At 44.3% G+C, this 20400-nt stretch overlaps 1 protein-coding gene across 1 annotated transcript in view; it reads left to right on the forward strand.

The window, feature by feature from the left end:
* The window catches only part of ZNF366 (zinc finger protein 366), a 72870-nt gene that overhangs the window by 16620 nt on the left and 35850 nt on the right, over positions 1-20400 (forward strand). The window contains exon 2 of the mRNA XM_075342178.1: positions 17309-18620. Within this exon, the coding sequence (XP_075198293.1) occupies positions 17316-18620 (1305 nt within the window). The 5' untranslated portion in view covers positions 17309-17315. The remainder of the gene's footprint in view (positions 1-17308; positions 18621-20400) is intronic.

The following is a 20400-nucleotide window of genomic DNA, read 5'->3' on the forward strand; positions in this document are numbered from 1 at the left end:
TCCCTTTTCACTCGTGGGCGAGGAGTGCTGCTCGAGCCCCGGGTCCGGCCCGCTCGAGCCACCGAGGAGAAGGCACCGGATCCGAGCGCGATCTCCCCGAGCAGCCCCCGCGACAGGGAAGCTGGCCCTCGCCCCCGACACATCCGAAATGAAATCTTTGAAAAATCCCCTCAGAGCCTGGATCCGCTCCTCACCCGCACTGCAAGCTCACTATCAATATTCGAGCCTGTCACAGAAGAAGTGACGCGTCTCCTTGCCTCTTCCCGCCCAACAACATGCACCAGTGACCCTTTTCCCTCACATCTCCTTCAGGCTCTCTCCCCAGCTGTCACTACCTATCTAACCAAAATTTTTAACCTCTCTCTTTCATCAGGTATCTTTCCTTCATCATTTAAACATGCTATCATAACCCCTCTACTTAAAAAACCTTCCCTCAATCAGAACTGTGCCACTAACTACAGACCAGTCTCTAACCTTCCCTTTATCTCTAAGATCCTGGAACGCTTGGTCCACTCTCGACTAATCCGCTATTTATCTGAAAACTCACTTCTTGATCTCTCTCAATCTGGTTTCCGCTCTTTACACTCCACCGAAACGGCCCTCACCAAAATCTCAAATGATCTATTAACAGCAAAATCTAAAGGCCACTATTCCCTATTGTTTCTCTTGGATCTCTCAGCTGCTTTTGACACTGTGGACCACCAACTTCTCCTCACTATTCTCCGCTCTATTGGCCTCAAGAACACTGCTCTCGCCTGGTTCTCCTCCTATCTCTCTGACCGCTCCTTCACTGTTTCCTTTGCTGGTTCTTACTCCACTCCTCTCCCCCTCACCTTCGGGGTTCCTCAAGGCTCAGTCTTGGGCCCTCTCCTCTTCTCTCTATACACAGCCCCTATTGGACAAACCATCAGCAGATTCAGTTTCCAATACCATTTCTATGCTGATGACACCCAATTGTATACATCATCTCCAATCATCACCCTTGCTTTGTTACAAAATACCAGGGGATTGTCTGTCTGCTGTCTCTCAAAGCATATCCTCCCTCTATCTGAAACTGAATCTCTCCAAAACTGAGTTCCTTGTGTTTCCTCCCTCTCCCAACCAACCTACACCTGACATCTCAATTACCTTTGATGATTTAATCATTATTCCCAAGCAGCATGCTCGCTGTCTTGGGGTCATATTTGACTCAGAACTCTCCCTCATTCCCCATATACAATCACTCACTTGCACATGTCACCTACATCTCAAAAACATCTCCAGAATCCGACCATTTCTTACTTTCGAAACTGCAAAAACCCTTACTGTCGGTCTTATTCATTCCCGCCTGGATTACAGCAACTCTTGATTGGCCTCCCTCGGACCAAACTCTCCCTGCTCCACTCCATCTTGAATGCAGCAGCCAGGGTCATATTCCTGTCCAGCCGCTTCACAGATGCCTCCACCTTGTGCCAGTCACTACACTGGCTACCTATCAGCTACAGAATACAATACAAACTCATATCCCTCACCCACAAAGCTCTCCACAGCTCTGCACCACCATATATCTCATCCCTCATCTCTGTCTATCATCCTACCCGCCCCCTTCATTCCGCAAATGATCTTAGACTAACATCCTCCATAATACGAACCTCACACCTCCGTCTCCAAGACTTTTCTCATGCCGCGCCAGTTATCTGGAATGCACTTCCCCAAAGAATGCGACTAATATCCAGCCCCCAAGTTTTTAAGCGTACATTAAAAACACACCTCTTCAAACAAGCTTATCATAATAACTTACTAACCTAACTCTCCTGTCCCACCTTTTAGATGCTACTCTCACATCCTACATACAACCAATAGCACGTAAAGGCACCCAAAAGGTTACTGTCTAAAGACCAGATTATTCATCTTTATATGTAACCAATAAACTGAAAAAACGACGGCCGGCCAGATATACAAGTGTGCTTCACCTTTTGTGTCTCCCTTTTTTCCCCATAGATTGTAAGCTTTCGAGCAAGGCCCTCATTCCTACTGTAACTGTTGAATTATGTACTATTTTGTTTTGTATTTGTCTATACAACCCCCCACCAGATTGTAAAGTGCTGCGGAATATGTTGGCTCTATATAAAAAAACTTTATTATTATTATTATTATTATATTAAATGCCCAGATATGAAAAACTAACTGCAGGGGTCACCATTTTCAGATCCCTGTACCTTTTTTATTTTTACATCAAAGGATTAGCTTCAGCTTGTTTTTCTATATGAAAAATTGTCAGATTTATTGGTACAACTTTTGGACACATATGATATTTTGATCACTTTTTATTACATTTTGGGGAGGTGTGTCAATCGTAAAACAAGGCTAGTCTGGTATTTACTTTATGATTGTTGAGGATGTCTAGTAATTGCAAGAGGTGCCAAGGATGACAGAAACAGCTGATCAGTGGGGGTGCAGAGTTTTAGGGGGGCTTTACACATTGTGACATCGCTACCGATATATCGTCGGGGTCACATCATTAGTGACGCACATCCGGCGCCGGTAGCAACATCGCAACGTGTAAATCCTAGGTGCGACGATGAACGAGCACAGAAGCGTACAATATCGCTGATCTGTGTAACGTCGTTCATTTCCATAATGTCGGTTCGACCGCAGGTACGATGTTGTTTGTCATTCCTGCAGCTCCACACATCACTGTGTGTAAACCCGCAGAAGCGACAAACATCTCCTCCTGCGTCCCGACGGCAATGCGGAAGGGAGAAGGTGGGCGGGATGTTATGTCCCACTCATCTCTGCCCCTCCGCTTTTATTGGCCGGCCGATTAGTGACGTCACGGTGACGTCACTGTGACGCTGAACGCACCTACCCCTTGAAGGAGGGATTGTTCAGCAGTCACAGCGACGTCGCCGACAAGGTATGTGTGTGTGAAGCTGCCGTAGTGATAATGTTTGCTACGGCAGCAATCATCACATATCGCATGTGCGACGGGGGCGGGTGCTATCGCCCTGGACATCGCTAGTGTGTCGCCCAGGGATAAGGGGTACTCACATCCGGGCCACGGGTCGCTTATACGGGTATCACGGTGGCGTGACCCGGTCTGTGATCCCAGGCTCCACAATAAAAGGGGGATTAGGTAGGGGGGAATTGTCCATGACGCCACCCGTGGGTTGCGATGATAAGGTGGTGGCACCGCCGCTACCTCTGGGGACTGTGCCCGGGACTGATGGTGTGGGGCAGCAAGGAGGGATCCCCTCCACGGGTAGGGGAGTTGTAGTCCCAGGGCCCAATTGGGAGTGGTGGTTTGGGGAGTGACGGGTGCAGCCCTCGGCTTGGACCAGGTGGTGCAGGAGTACTCACAGTATAAAGCAATAACTGACACGAGTCTAGGAATTAACCAAGTTGCTGGTAACTGGTGCCCACGGCTGGCTGCTGAGGACGGGTCCCACACCTGTGTGTGTAATTCAGGTGCTCTTTTCCTGCCCGAGGTCTGCGTCTGCTTTGCACACTGGTCCGGACTGGGTCCCGACAGCTGGCACCAGGGGGGCCCACTACCCTCTCTCGGTCCACTTCGGGTCCCACAAGCGGCTGGCCTATTCCTGAGGCCCTGACTACCACTTTCCCCACACAGGGGCTGCTTCCAGACTTGTCTCCTCCTGCAGACTGGCTGAAAACTAAACTCTGCTCTGCTCTTTCTAAGCTACTCCTGCCCCTCCCTTTTCCTGGGGAGGGGGTGAGTGGGACCTGATTGGATGGTGTGTTTCTGTGTGTGGGAAACTCCCCAAGGGAGAGTGAGATCTGCACCAAAAACATGGATGCAGACCTCTGTGACACCCTGGTTTTGCCAGGGCGGCACACTAGCAATTGCTAGCGATGTCGCAACGTCTAAAGCCCGCCTTAGACCCCACTGATCTGATATTCATGACATATCCTAAGAATACGTAATCAGTATAAAAGAAGTGGACGAACCCTTTCAGCATTATTGATGTAATTAAGGGCAGCGTAGGAAGATATGCTCCATGTTCATCACATTAAACCAGGTAATATTTTCAGAGCACAATGCATTTACTAGACCAGGTAAATGAAGACAAATGAGCACAAATTGTGTATCTCATTTTGTGGAAAGCCTTCATTTAGTATCTGGCGTCAGTGACTCGAAATCCAGGAAATCTGAGATGTGCTTTAGGAAATTAAAGTGTAATACTGGATGGAAAAATCATCAATGAGGACAAGAAATGACGTCTGTCAGAACAACCCCTCCACTTCTTATTATGCTGTGTTCATACTTTGTGTAATCTATCGAAATGTAATTAATGTCACTCGATGAAATCTACCTTCAATATTGAGCATAATGGGAATATTGTATCCTCTTCAACACAGAATCCCGCTAATGTGATTGTCTGAAAACAGTGATCAACAACCTTCTTACCCTGAAAGCCACATTTAGCATTGAAAATAGTCATGAGCTATCTTCTATGTGAGGAAATTGTAGAAGACACATAACTAAAAAATTAAAGGAAATTAAGCAAATGAACGGTGGCATCACTGACTTATTCTACAGCTGTCACAGTCACTACTGACCTCGGCATCTCTGGAGTTAAAGGGAATCTGTCAGCATGTTTTTGCTGATATCAGAGCAGTATGATGTAGGCAACGAGATCCTGAATCCAACGATGTATCACTTATGTGGGTGTCACACGAGGCGATCTATCGTGCGATAGATCGTCGGGGTCACGGTTTTCGTGAAGCACATCCGGCTTCGTTGGCGACGTCGTCCCGTGTGACACCTACGAGCGATCGCAAATCGGTGAGAAATCGGATATCGTGTACTCCTCGTTAATTTTTAAAAAATCGTTTATTTTACTTTGCGCAGGTTGTTCATCGTACCCGGGGTAGCACACATCGCACTGTGTGACACCCTGGGAATGATGAACTGATGAACACAGCTTACGTGCGTCCCGCGGCACCCGCCGGCTATGCGGAAGGAAGGAGGTGGGCGGGATGTTTACGTCCCGCTCATCTCCGCCCCTCTGCTGTGTGACTTCGCTGTGACACCGAACGTCCCACCCCCTTCAGGAAGTGGATTTTCGCCACCCACAGTGACATCGCTCAGCACGTAAGTACGTGTGACGGGGATTAAACTCCTCCATACAGACAGACAGCAGACAGCAGCTGCAGAAGTACAAGGCTCAGCATACTCCATCCAGGACTGTATGCAGGAGTTTTTTGCCCCCCCATAACATGACATGCGCTTCCCCATATTTTTGTATGCTAGCCAGGTACAGCTGCCCCCAACCCCCAGCTGCCTATTTGTACCCAGCTAGGAACTAAAAATATAGGGAAGCCCTTTTTTTAATTATTTAATGAATTTCATGAAATTAAAAAAAAAATGATGTGGGCTTCTCCCAATTTTTGTGTCCAGCCAGGTACAACTAGGCATCTGGAGATTGGAATCCTCAGCGCAGGGTGTCCAAGCTTTCTGGGCACCCCTGCTGCGAATTGCAGTTTGCAGCCGCCCCAGAAAATGGCGTTTTCATAGAAGCGCCATCTTCTGGCGCTGTATGCAACTCTTCCAGCTGCCCTGGTGACAGGTGGCTCGCTGGGTAATAATGCGGTTAGGGCTAGCTATATATTATCAACTGGCCCTAAGCCCGAAATTCATTGTGTCACGCCAATATTAGACATGGCCACCATGAATTTATAGTACAGATAAAAAAAACATAACACAGAAAAATATTTTTATTAGAAATAAAACACAACACAATTAGTGACTCCATCTTTATTGAAATAAAGAACCCCCCCTCCACAGTAATCCTGGATCAAGGGTCCCGCGCCGTCCAATCCGGATCCAATATCAACTGATCGGTGTGCTGGAAGGCAAAGCGATCAGATGATGTGTCAGGTTCAAGGGCCTGAATCCCATGACGCAGCAGCTGATTGTATAAACGGCTTTTATATAATCAGCTGATGCATCAGTGCAAAAAAACCCCAAAAACTACACACTTCTGTGCAGACTCCTGTCCGACAGCAGCAGCTGATAGCTTAAAAAAAGTGAGGCGGTGAGGCGGTAAAAATCCGGCCTCACCGCTCGACTTTTAGTGTCAGCTGATGCCGTCAGGTGACCGCATCAGCTGATCATCGCCAGGTCTGAGAGAGAGAGAAAAGAGAGAGAAAAGAGAAGAGAGAGAGGGAGTGAGAAAAGAGAGAGAAAAGAGAAGAGAGAGAGGGAGAGAGAGAGAGAGAAAGAGAGAGAGGGAGAAAGAGAAAAAGAGAGATAAATAGAGAGAAAGAGAGAGAAAGAGAAAAAGAGAGAAAGAGAGAAAATGAGAGAACAAGAGAGAGATAGAAAAAGAGAGAGAGAAAAAGAGAGAAAAAGAGAGAGAGAGATAGAAAGAAAGAAAAAGAGAGAAAAAGAGAGAGAGAAAAAGAGAGAGACAGAGAGAGAGAGATGAGAGAGAGAAGAGAGTGAGAGGAGAAAGAGAAGACAGAGAGAAGAGAGAGAGGAGAGAGAAGAGAGAGAAGAGAGAGAGGAGAGAGCAATGCAGCCTCATTCCGTGAACTGCTCTCGATTTTAGAGGTGTGTCCCGCGGCTCACAGCTGATGTCCGGCTCCTCCCCTCAGTGCATAAGTAAATTATATTAAATTATAATTATAAATAAATAATAATTATAATTTAAAATAAATTAAATTCTTTACCGGGGCGGCCGGGACATGAACTCATGCTCCCTAGGCAGTAGCTCTCACCATTGAGCCACTGCCTCTAATGAGCAACATAGGAAGATTTGGTTATCTTGACCTCTGCATTGCAGAGTGAAGTCTCCGGTGACAGCGTGGCTCACTTCAGGTGCTGCGTGGAGAGGACTCAGAGCGCTCGTGTTCTACGGGGCTCCCTGTCATCTTCATGCAGCAGAGCTGAAAGTGTCGTGTGGATTACTTCGGACCTGGATTGTTGTATGGGGATTAATAAAGTGGTAAATGAGGTGTTTTTTGTCTTTTATTCCAAATAAAGGATTTTTTGCTGTGTATGTTTCTTTACTTTCACTTACAGGTTAATCATGGAAGGTGTCTCGGGGAGACGCTTGTCATGATTAACCCTGTTATTACCCCGATTGCCACCTCACCAGGGCAAATTGGGATGAGCGGGGTAGAGTCCCGGAACTGTCGCATCTAATAGATGCGGCAATTCCGGGCGGCTGCCTGCTGATATTGTTAGGGTCGTGGGCTCCCCATAACGTGGTGCTCCCCATCCTGACAATACCAGTCTTCAGCCGTGTGGCTTTATCCTGGCTGGTATCAAAATTGGGGGGACCGCATTTTATTATTTTTTTTAATTATTTATTTATTTATTTTACTGCATGATATAGACCCGCCCACCAGCGTCTGTGATTGGTTGCAGTGAGACAGCTGTCACTCATAATGGGGGCGTGTCTGACTGCAACCAATTATGGGCGACGGTGGGCGGGGAAGGCACGGAATACCTGATTGAATGATCAAGCGGCAGCCATTTTCAAAAGAGGAAAAGCCGCCGGAGATTTGTGACAGCCGTGCAGCGAGGCGCCCGTGATCGGTGAGTAGGAAAGAGATAGGGATTGTGTTTTGGGACGCAGGACGCATGCAGATACGCAACGTGCGCACATACGTACTGTGAAAAGCCACGCTTTTGGTGATCGAACCCTTCTCGAACGGTAACTCGAACTGCCGAACTTGAAGCAAATCATTCAAGTTCGTCGAATGACTCGAACACCCCCCAAAATCACTCGAACATGAAATTGGCGAACTGTTCGACTCGAGCATCGCTCAACTCTACTAAAGAATAATTTGAAGAAGGGTAGTTTTGGGGGGCAATGATGAGTCGTGTGTGCATTATGCATACTTATACTGATGGTAGCGGTGCTAATATACAGAGCTGGCACATATCCACAGCAGGGGCCCACGAGTCATATATGGCTCTGGCCATAATGGTTCTGTGTTGACAGGGACCCCTGTCTTAGGCTTCCTTCACACGTCCGTGTCTCTGGTACGTGTTTGGTCCGTTTCCTCACGTGCCGGAGATACGGACACATATAGACCCATTAAAATCAATGGGTCTGCGCTCACGTGCGTGTTTTGCCATGGGCCGCGTGTTCATGTGGAGCATACGTGTGCCCGTGTGCACCACACGTGGACATGTCTGTTTTTCTCCGGCATCACGAATGTCACACGGACCGCACATGGACCGCACAGATGTGATCCGTGTGAAACGCACTGGAGAAAACACATGTGTCTGTGTATAACAAGGACTTTCTAAACTCACCTTCCCGAGCCCTGCTGTCTCTGCCGCTGCTGTCACTTGCTTGCGACCCCCACTCATGGTCATCGCATATTCACTCCACTGCGGGCTAGAAGCAGCAGCAGCGGGAGTCGGCAGGATCGGAGACCATAGATCAGAACCACGGACAGCAACGCCAGAGACAGGTGAGCAGAAAGCGGAGAACACACGTGTGGCATAAACGGCATACAAAGGGCAATACGCACCTTTGACACGTCCGTGAAAAACGTGCGTGATTTTCACGGACGTGTGAAAGAGGCCTTAAAGAGTATTCAGAAGAGATCCAGACGGCACTCACTATGTTGTATATTGATGCTAGTATGCAGGAGTGGAAGTCCTATAATCATAAAGAAGAAATAAGGATCGTCACTCGTCCAATTAATTTTCTTTCTTATAGTCAATGTTATTTCATGGTGTCTACACTTAATAAAAGAAAGAAAATTATGGATGACTGCCGATCCTTCTTTCTTCTTTTGTCTTAAAGGGTAATTACAGTCTCCATTGATTAACCAGGCATAATAAACATACAGTATATCACAAAAGTCAGTACACCCCTCACATTTTTAGTAAATACTTTATTCTATCTTTTCATGGGACAACACTGAAGATATGACACTGATACAATGTACAGTAGTCAGTGTACAGTTTGTATAACAGTGTAAATGTGGTGCCCTCTAAATAACTCAACACACAACCATTAATGTCTAAAACGCTGGCAACAAAAGTAAGCACACCCCAAAGGGAAAATGGCCAAATTGTGTCTAAAGTGTCAATATTTTGTGTGGCCACAATTATTTTCAAGCACTGCCTTAAACTCTCTTGGGTATGGGACATTTCCAGAAATCAATGCCCTTAGGGCACCGTCTCACTAAACGACGTACCAGCGATTCCGACCACGATATCACCTGGTCAGGATCGCTGGTATGTCGCTACAGGGTCACTAGTGAGCTGTCAAACAGTCAGATCTAAGCTACCAGCGACTCGTGTAACGATGCTGCGCTTGGTAACCAGGGTAAATATCGGGTAACCAAGCAAAGCGCTTTGCTTGGTTACCCAATATTTACCCTGGTTACCAACATACCAAGATCATTCATTATAACCAGGAGACAGGGGCTTACCGCAACTTAGCCAGAGAATATGACTGACGCCGCTCCGTGCATGAACTCTCCCAGATAAAAGAGAGCAACCGCCTGGAAGCAGCGTGTGTGAGTAAGCCCCTCCCTTAGCCGGCGAACAACCCAGTGCAGGGAATAGCCCATCACAGTACAGAGAATAACATGTGACCGCACGCAGGAGAACCTAACAGAAGGTCCCGGCGCAGGAGGCATACCACAAGTCAAGGCCAAGACAACTGGCATCAACTTCTCTGCTTGAATATTAGCTAGGCTGCCGCGTGACCACCGTAAATATATACAGTTAGGTCCAGAAATATTTGGACAGTGACACAAGTTTTGTTATTTTAGCTGTTTACAAAAACATGTTCAGAAATACAATTATATATATAATATGGGCTGAAAGTGCACACTCCCAGCTGCAATATGAGAGTTTTCACATCAAAATCGGAGAAAGGGTTTTGGAATCATAGCTCTGTAATGCATAGCCTCCTCTTTTTAAAGGGACCAAAAGTAATTGGACAAGGGACTCTAAGGGCTGCAATTAACTCTGAAGGCGTCTCCCTCGTTAACCTGTAATCAATGAAGTAGTTAAAAGGTCTGGGGTTGATTACAGGTGTGTGGTTTTGCATTTGGAAGCTGTTGCTGTGACCAGACAACATGCGGTCTAAGGAACTCTCAATTGAGGTGAAGCAGAACATCCTGAGGCTGAAAAAAAAAGAAAAAATCCATCAGAGAGATAGCAGACATGCTTGGAGTAGCAAAATCAACAGTCCGGTACATTCTGAGAAAAAAGGAATTGACTGGTGAGCTTGGGAACTCAAAAAGGCCTGGGCATCCACGGATGACAACAGTGGTGGATGATCGCCACATACTTTCTTTGGTGAAGAAGAACCCATTCACAACATCAACTGAAGTCCAGAACACTCTCAGTGAAGTAGGTGTATCTGTCTCTAAGTCAACAGTAAAGAGAAGACTCCATGAAAGTAAATACAAAGGGTTCACATCTAGATGCAAACCATTCATCAATTCCAAAAATAGACAGGCCAGAGTTAAATTTGCTGAAAAACACCTCATGAAGCCAGCTCAGTTCTGGAAAAGTATTCTATGGACAGATGAGACAAAGATCAACCTGTACCAGAATGATGGGAAGAAAAAAGTTTGGAGAAGAAAGGGAACGGCACATGATCCAAGGCACACCACATCCTCTGTAAAACATGGTGGAGGCAACTTGATGGCATGGGCATGCATGGCTTTCAATGGCACTGGGTCACTTGTGTTTATTGATGACATAACAGCAGACAAGAGTAGCCGGATGAATTCTGAAGTGTACCGGGATATACTTTCAGCCCAGATTCAGCCAAATGCCGCAAAGTTGATCGGACGGCGCTTCATAGTACAGATGGACAATGACCCCAAGCATACAGCCAAAGCTACCCAGGAGTTTATGAGTGCAAAAAAGTGGAACATTCTGCAATGGCCAAGTCAATCACCAGATCTTAACCCAATTGAGCATGCATTTCACTTGCTCAAATCCAGACTTAAGACAGAAAGACCCACAAACAAGCAAGACCTGAAGGCTGCGGCTGTAAAGGCCTGGCAAAGCATTAAGAAGGAGGAAACCCAGCGTTTGGTGATGTCCATGGGTTCCAGACTTAAGGCAGTGATTGCCTCCAAAGGATTCGCAACAAAATATTGAAAATAAAAATATTTTGTTTGGGTTTGGTTTATTTGTCCAATTACTTTTGACCTCCTAAAATGTGGAGTGTTTGTAAAGAAATGTGTACAATTCCTACAATTTCTATCAGATATTTTTGTTCAAACCTTCAAATTAAACGTTACAATCTGCACTTGAATTCTGTTGTAGAGGATTCATTTCAAATCCAATGTGGTGGCATGCAGAGCCCAACTCGCGAAAATTGTGTCACTGTCCAAATATTTCTGGACCTAACTGTAGTCATGCCCCCTATAGACCATGTACATGTATGTAATCAGGGAGTTCTCGCACAATGCCGTTGTGATTGTGACTGTCAGTGTCTGTGGGATCTCTATGGTGACTGACAGCCGGGGTACTATCCTCGACATGTATCCCCTTAGGTGGTTAGACAGATGTAGATGGAAAATATGATGCTCAGTGCTTTTCAGTTGCCTTAGCAGCAGTAAACCTAACAATGGCTTCCAGGTCTGTGTTCAGTTTGCTACTGACCTGCAGTAGCCTTGGTATATTAAGTATACAAATGCATTTTTTCAGTAATTATAAGGTGATATTGTGAGTGACAACCGCATGACCCCAAATAATAAATTAAATAAATAAAACTAACAAATTGTATTGCGCTGTTTTGACAAGGGACTCAAAGTGCATATTATGTACACTTTTATATTTTTTATATTTAACAAAAGTAAAATAATAAAGTTTTTCATTAAAAGTTGTATTATTTTTAAAAACTATCGCTGAACAGTATCACTATAATCCTAATGTATATGAAAATAATACGTTATTGCATCTATGAGGTAAATAATCTAAAACACCAATAAATAGCAGCAGAATTACTATAGTTCCCATTCCCCTAATAATTACAAACATGAACAAAAATCAATTAAATGACGTCATCCACCATAAGTTTATGTGCAAAATATATCTCAGTTATTAAAAATATTTGTTAAAAAAAAAAATCCACCTCCTCTCCTCATTAACCTCATCATCCTCTCACTACCCTCATCCCCTTATTAACCAATAATCAAGAACAGCTCTTTGATACTTTTAACTCCCACTTTATCTCTAAAGTGCAGGGCAGGCCCCTATAACAAACCTCAGCACTCGGCATTTTCTGTTTTCTGTTTGGTTGGTAGGAGTTTACACTTGCTTGCATTTATTTTTTCTTCTTTGTCCACTTGTGCACATGTTTTATGTTCCCTCACCTTGGGTTCTCGACTATGTCTATATGTCTTCCCTATCTTGATTTGTATTGTGTAGCAACATCCCCTCTGGTTACTTAGGAGGTACGAGAAACAACTCAATGGCCTTTCAGACATACAAGTCCAAGTTCTGATATTTTAGTGGTGCGGCTATGGATATTCTTGTCTATGCAGTAAGCATTAGGCTTTGTGTCCATGGTAGATTAAACCTGCGGATTTATCGGCGGAAAATCCGCGGATTTTCTGAATTTTCCAGATAAATCCGCAGGTTTCAGAATGTACAGACACTCCCAATGTTATCCTATGGGACATGGGGTGTGTTGTGTCCATGCTGCGGATACGTGTGGCTGCGGAACATGCTGCGGATATCCCGCAGCCGCATGTAATTGCATGTCAATTCTTGCTGCGGAATTACCTGCGGAAATCCCGGCCCTCCACTATGGAGATAGGGCCGGGACTTCCGCAGGTAATCAGCATGAATGTCCACAGGTTTACCGCAGCTATTTCGCTGTACTACTGCAGCTAAAAATAGCTGCGGATTCCAGCAAGCAGCTGCGGGAAACCTGCGACCGTACCTGCGGATATATCCACAGGTGCAAACTCCCGTGGGCACATAGCCTTAGGGTGTTGCACAGCTAGAGATACTAGTCTGTACATGAATCGGACGAGTGCAGGTGCAGCTGCATTGAGATAATCTTTTTCCCCCCCTTTTACCCATGTTGGAATACTTATGTGCATAACAAGACCTCTCTGTAATCTTGCTTTTATCTCCATACTTCTGAAAGCCTTGTATTCTCTTGCCTAATTTGCTATATATCTTATACAATATGGTTTCTGCCTTTACTAAACAATAACGAATAACGTTTGGAACACCATTCTAAGTCTGAACTGGGTGCAAAAAAACCTAAAAAAACATCACTATGGGGAGATAAGGTATGCACACCAGTGACTATGTAAGGGGAATACATGGAATAGCAGAAACTGCTGTGTGAATACTGACTTGAAAAATCCAATAGCTATGTGTAAAAGTGAAAATGTGAAAAATGGAATCTGCATTACTGCCATGAACATATGAATCAAGAGAAATTTAGCTACTGAATTGATCAATGCAATACAGCCCCAACACTACGCCAAAGTATTTCTCTACGTTGGGGTCCCTAGCTTGTGTGTGTCCTCTCATGCAGTTAAAAAACTTACCGTGTATGGGAAGCTGAGACCCAGGCTATTTATGCGTATTGTATGGATTGGCAATAGGTGTGGTGGGGAGGGTTCACAAACGAAAAACTACTAACAATAACGAATAACGTTTGGAACACCATTCTAAGTCTGAACTGGGTGCAAAAAACCTAAAAAAACATCACTATGGGGAGATAAGGTATGCACACCAGTGACTATGTAAGGGGAATACATGGAATAGCAGAAACTGCTGTGTGAATACTGACTTGAAAAATCCAATAGCTATATGTAAGAGTGAAAATGTGAAAAATGGAATCTGCATTACTGCCATGAACATATGAATCAAGAGAAATTTAGCTACTGAATTGATCAATGCAATAGAGCCCCAACACTACGCCAAAGTATTTCTCTACGTTGGGGTCCCTAGCTTGTGTGTGTCCCTAGCTTGTTAGTGATGGTTTTTTTAGGTTTTTTGCACCCAGTTCAGACTTAGAATGGTGTTCCAAACGTTATTCGTTATTGTTAGTAGTTTTTCATTTGTGAACCCTCCCCACCACACCTATTGCCAATCCATACAATACGCATAAATAGCCTGGGTCTCAGCTTCCCATACACGGTAAGTTTTTTAACTGCATGAGAGGACACACACAAGCTAGGGACCCCAACGTAGAGAAATACTTTGGCGTAGTGTTGGGGCTCTATTGCATTGATCAATTCAGTAGCTAAATTTCTCTTGATTCATATGTTCATGGCAGTAATGCAGATTCCATTTTTCACATTTTCACTTTTACACATAGCTATTGGATTTTTCAAGTCAGTATTCACACAGCAGTTTCTGCTATTCCATGTATTCCCCTTACATAGTCACTGGTGTGCATACCTTATCTCTGCCTTTACTAAAGTCTGTAACAATCTGCTGACATCTAAATTTACCCCCTTCTGATTCTCCTGGATGTCTCTGCAGCATTTGACACCGTGGATCTCCAGCTCCTACTCTGTTCTCCACTCTATTGGCCTCAAGGATGCTGTTCTCTCCTGGTTATCCTCCTAATTTTCTAATTGTTCCTTCTGTGTATTTTTTACGGGCTCTTTTTTCTCTCCTCTTCCTTTTCATGTTGGGGTTCTTCAGGGTTCAGTCTTAGGTCCTCACCTCTTTTCTTTACATACCAATGCTACTAGACAAATCATCAGCAGATTTAGTTTTTGGTATTATCTCAATGCTAATGATACCCAAATACGCATATTGTCTCCAAACATCAGCCTTATATTTCTTCGCTGTCTCTACTATCATGTCCGTTCTGTATCTGAAACCTAATCTTTCCAAATCTGAATTTATTATCCTCCCATTCCTATTATCCTTTTCTAACCAACCTAAACCTAATGTTTCCATTTCTGTGTGGTACTACCATAACCCCCAGGCAGGAGGACTGCTTTTTCGTCTGTGTACTTGACTCAGATCTTTATTTAACTTTCTATATATGATCACTTGCACACTCATGTCTTCTTCACCTCAAAAATGTTTCCTGGAACCACCTTTTTTATGCTTGGAGGTGTAAAAACTTTAACCTTCATTCTGATTTATTCACTTGTTAACTACTCAACTCTCTACTTATTGGTATTCTTCTTACTAAACTCTCCCCTCTTCAATCTATCCTGGATGTAGCTGTCAGCCTCATGTTTCTGTCCAGCACTACACCAGTGCCTCTACCCTGTACCAGTCCATTGCACTGATTGCCTATCCACTTAAGAACGAAAGTTAAACTTATCACACTTACCCACAAAGCTCTCCACTACTCTGCATCTTTTCCCTCATCTCTGTCTACCAACCTACTCATACATTTTTTTTTTTAATCATGATATAAGACTAACATTCTCATGCTGTACCAGTTTTCTGGATTGCACTACCCCAATCAAGCAGGTTTTACATGTGCCCTAAACACACATCTTTTTAGGCAGGCCTATCACATCACTTCACTAATGTAATTTTTTTTAGTGTTCCCTACTACATTTTTCTTCTGAATCTCGTACCTTTGATATCTGTTTCCCACAGCCTCCATGCACTCAATAGCTCTTGTATCTGGACATATATACATAGTGGCAGATGACTGATTCATGCAGCTTTACATGAAGACCTTTATTATGACAGATGGTTGAACCATACACGCATTGTTTAACTGTTGTGTCAATACTTATCTCCTTCAGATTGTTAGCTTGCGAGCAGGACCATTCCTTGTTTGAATTGCTGAATTATGTTTCACTCTGTATTGTCTAATATATTTTGTGCATGTATAGTCTGAATTGTAATGTGGTGTGGAATATGTTGGCGCTATATAATAATCTATATATATAATTTTGTCTGTCTGTAACGGAAATCCCGCGTCGCTGATTGATCGCGCCAGCCGCCCGCAACCAGTCAGCGACAGGCGCAGTCCGGCCGCGAATTGGATTTGAACCACCCTCCGCTGATTTGTCGCACACAGACACCGCCGCACACAGACACCGCCACACAGAAACCTCTATATACACCCCAGCAGCCTCTATATACACCCCAGCAGCCTTTATATACACCCCACAAGCCAAAGCCTCTATATACACCCCAGCAGCAGCCTCCAGCACACAGTGAAAAAAAAAAAAAATGATTGTACTCACCTTGCACTTTCTTCTCTTTTCATACTCTGTAGTACTTTCTCCCTCCCCTCGCTAGCTCTGCAGGTTGGAAGATGCGGCTGCTTCCTATTTCCGCCTCGGCATGTCCCGCCCACCTCTCTCCGCTCAGCTGCCTCCAGATTGGATGTGGGTGTTGCTGGGGTAGTGGTGTGGGCTACATAAACTACATTCATATTCTAGAATACCCAATGCGCTAGAATCGGGCCACCATCTAGTAATAATAATAATAATAATAATAAAAAAAAATAATAAAGTTAACACTATTTATTATTAATAATTCAAGAATTCTATGTAACCCAAAATGGTACTGATTATATCACAACTTATTCCAAATTAAAAATGAGGCCTAATTATTTCAAGTCGCCAAAAAAGTGATATCCCTCTGAATTTAGCGATGTGACGCACAAAAAATAGAAATATATTTTTTTGTGTCACTAGCCAAATAGGCTTAGTCCTTAGGGGTAGTAGTCTTAAAGCCGTATTGTTCTAGGCGGGCTTTACACGTTGCGACAGCGCTAGCAATTGCTAGTGATGTCCAGCGCGATAGCACCCGCCCCCGTCGCACATGCGATATGTGGTGATTGCTGCTGTACCGAACATTATGGCTACGGCAGCTTCACACGCACATACCTGCTCGGCGACGTCGCTGTGACTGCCGAACTATCCCTCCTTCAAGGGGGAGGTGCGTTCGGCGTCACAGCGACGTCACCGCAACGTCACTAATCGGCTGGCCAATAGGAGCAGAGGGCCGGAGATGAGTGGGACATAACATCCCACCCACCTTCTTCCGCATTGCCGTCGGGACGCAGGTAAGGCGATGTTTGTCGCTCCTGCAGGTTTACACACAGCAATGTGTGGATCTGCAGGAACGACAAACAACATCGTACCGGCAGTCGACCAGACATTATGAAAATGAATGACGCTACACAGATCACCGATTTTCGACGTTTTTGCGATCGTTTATCGTCGCACCTAGGATTTACACGTTGCGATGTTGCTACCAGCGCCGGATGTGCGTCACTAATGACGTGACCCCGACGATATTTCGGAACCGATGTCGCAATGTGTAAAGCCCGCCTTAGATAGTATACATTGTATATACTGTAGGTTACTTTTTATACTTACACCTTTTCTTCTCTTCTTCTTGCAGGTGAATCATGCAGAATGTTACATACATAGAAAAAGATTACACTTCATGTCTTAATGCTGACATTAAGAAATCTCCAGTTTTTGCACTCATCAGACAAGCAATGCCATCTATTGTGAAGTGTAGCAGACCATCTCCCTTCCAAGAGGGATATGCACATCACTTTGCCCACTACCAATATGGCCATCCAGAAAATAACCATCATTTGCACGATGCATTTGAAAATGGGTCACGTCGAAGAAAAAATTTGCCATCTAAGATGTCACATGAAGATGAAGACCACAAACTCTGCACTGAGGCAGAAGAAGACACAAAGAGTTTTCTCCCGTCTCATCTGCCCTTGTTTTATCATCTACCGCCCATGTCAAGCTACAATGCCAAAATGGTTGATTTGCCTAATATTGGTCTTCAGTATTACAGAACTATGGACCCATTTTGGCTTAATCCTTTAAATCATGAACCTATAAGAGCAAGTGCACTGTGGCCTACTGGATCACTATGTCTACACCCTTCTTATCCATTATTTCACAAAAATTATCCTGGCATTATGTTCCCCTTCCATATGCCCACTCATACTATGCATGTACATCAAGCTTTTGATACAGGCCAACAACCAGATGATGCTCTCGGTAAAACACAGATCGAAGGCCATGATGATAACAAACAGCAGGTGGAGAGGGTTGATGTTAATATTCAGATTGATGATAGCTTCTATGTGGAGGTGGGCGATCAGAAACGTTGGAAATGTGCAATGTGTGAAAAGTCCTATACATCCAAATATAATTTGGTAACACATATTTTAGGGCACAGTGGCATCAAACCACATGCTTGTTCACGCTGTGGCAAGTTCTTTAAACAGCTCAGTCATTTGCATACACATATGTTAACTCACCAAGGCACCCGACCGCACAAGTGCCAAGTGTGTAATAAAGCTTTTACCCAAACCAGTCATTTAAAGCGCCACATGATGCAACACAGTGATGTGAAACCATACAACTGTAGGATATGTGGCAGAGGGTTTGCCTATCCAAGTGAACTTAAAGTCCATGAGTCAAAGCACGAGAGCGGGAGAGAAAATATCTGTGTTGAGTGCGGACTTGACTTTCCAACCCTGGCTCAGCTTAAAAGACACTTGACAGCCCACCGGGGCCCGATTCAGTACAATTGTAGTGAATGTGATAAAACATTTCAATACCCAAGTCAACTGCAGAATCACATGATGAAACACAAGGACATCCGGCCATATATCTGCACCGAGTGTGGCATGGAATTTGTACAACCGCATCATCTCAAGCAGCATTCACTGACACATAAGGTGAGTTATAACCATCACTAAATTAACATTTCATCATCAGATCTGTTTAATATTTTTTTTTTACATGTAATTGAAACCAACGTAGAAATCTATAAGAAATGTTACTTACCTTCTATTGGGCATTTCTTGGTTTCTTATATAGTGTGACTCATCTGTCTACCTCTAACTGAGCACATTGACCTATGTATAAGTTTGACTCATCTATACCGTAGTTGAGCACATAGACATTTGGAACATCTGACGACTTCCCTATGCCCCGTATCTCTACTCATCCGAGTGGTGATAAAGATAAATTAGCCACTGTGGACTGAGCACCTCTTCCTCACTGTGGTGTTACTACTGTAGGGGTTGTTTCTATCTGAGAGGGATCACGGTTATTATTAGGGAGGGCCATATCTAGGGTCAGCCGTCATTGAACGGGGGCGTCTTCACATTAGGACGCCGACCCCCGTAGTAAGGAAGGAATAGTGAGAGGGAAAGATTATCCTTCCTTCCTCTATTTTTCATCCTGCCTTTTAATTGTGTGTTATGTACGTGAATTTGATAATAAAATTATATGATTTTATACAAAAGTAGTAAGAATCTGGTTTTGGCAAAATGTCTACTTTGAGTATCTAGAATAGGTATATTAATTAGTTGATTGGCAATGGTCAGACCATTGTCACTTGTAGCTTTGCTCTGTGGAGTGGCCTCATTCTTTGCTGTTTTGATCTCTTGCTGCCTGACCTTGCCTTTGACTCCTCATTTACCTTTCTTTCACTTTATGTGATCTGCCTATGGACTGTGGCCTGTTTATTCTTTTGTCTTCCACCCTGCTTTTGACGTACACTCTCGCTATATGACCCCAGACTTATTGACTTTGTCTCATGGCTTGTTGTGAGAAGTGATGAAAGCCAGCATCACATTTGACATCAACACGCAACAAACCCGGGACAGTGAGAGGGCCCACTGCACATAAGGGGCTTACTTGGCCAATATTTTAGTTTTTAAGTACTCCTTGGTGATGTCCATTACACATGTACAACCAATGTGAGCCCTGCATGTTTGGAATGGGTTTGGGTGCTATGATCAGAGCTAGATTTTTTTGCCTTAGTTTAAACATTCATATGGTGCTATAAATTGAGGCAACAGCAATTAAAGGAGTTGATTCCTATCAGAAAATCCCAGTGCCCATGGAAGATTCGTTATATAAAAAAAGTGCACTTAACTCACTAACCTTGGTCCTGTTGCTGAGTCTACACCACTGCTCCAGGTATTTATTGCTGTTGTGCTGATGTCATGTTCACAACTCAGCAACTAATGTGTGGGCTCTGAGTTGGGTGACCCTGCTATATGGGCAGAGCTGCTGAGCCGCTACTGTGCTGTCAATGTAACGTCAACGCCAAATACTATAAGAGACGCCAGGAGAAGCAGTGGAGACTCCGTTTTTGACCTGGGGAGGGTGAGTAAAGTGTAGTTTTGTATTTTTTTTTCCATAGAAAACTGAGACCGGGGACTGGTATTTTCTTAAAATGGAGAACCCCTTTAAGAGGTTGTGTGTCGCCCAGGGAATGGGGTACTCGGTCCCGGGCAGTGTATAACTGGGAAATGTCACTTTGGTGGTCATTGCCCAATCCCGGGAGTATTTACAGGGGAGATTAAAGTAATTTGTGTGACGCCACCTGCAGGTTGCGGTTAAGATGGTGGAACCACTGCTGCTGAGTTGATTATCTCTAGGGCTGGTGGTAACTGCAGCTGTGGTGGTAGGCCCTCCGAAGGTAGGGCTGAGCCCTGGAGATGT

The sequence above is a fragment of the Anomaloglossus baeobatrachus genome, chromosome 1, assembly GCF_048569485.1.
Source record: "Anomaloglossus baeobatrachus isolate aAnoBae1 chromosome 1, aAnoBae1.hap1, whole genome shotgun sequence".
Classification (NCBI taxonomy): Eukaryota; Metazoa; Chordata; class Amphibia; order Anura; family Aromobatidae; genus Anomaloglossus; species Anomaloglossus baeobatrachus.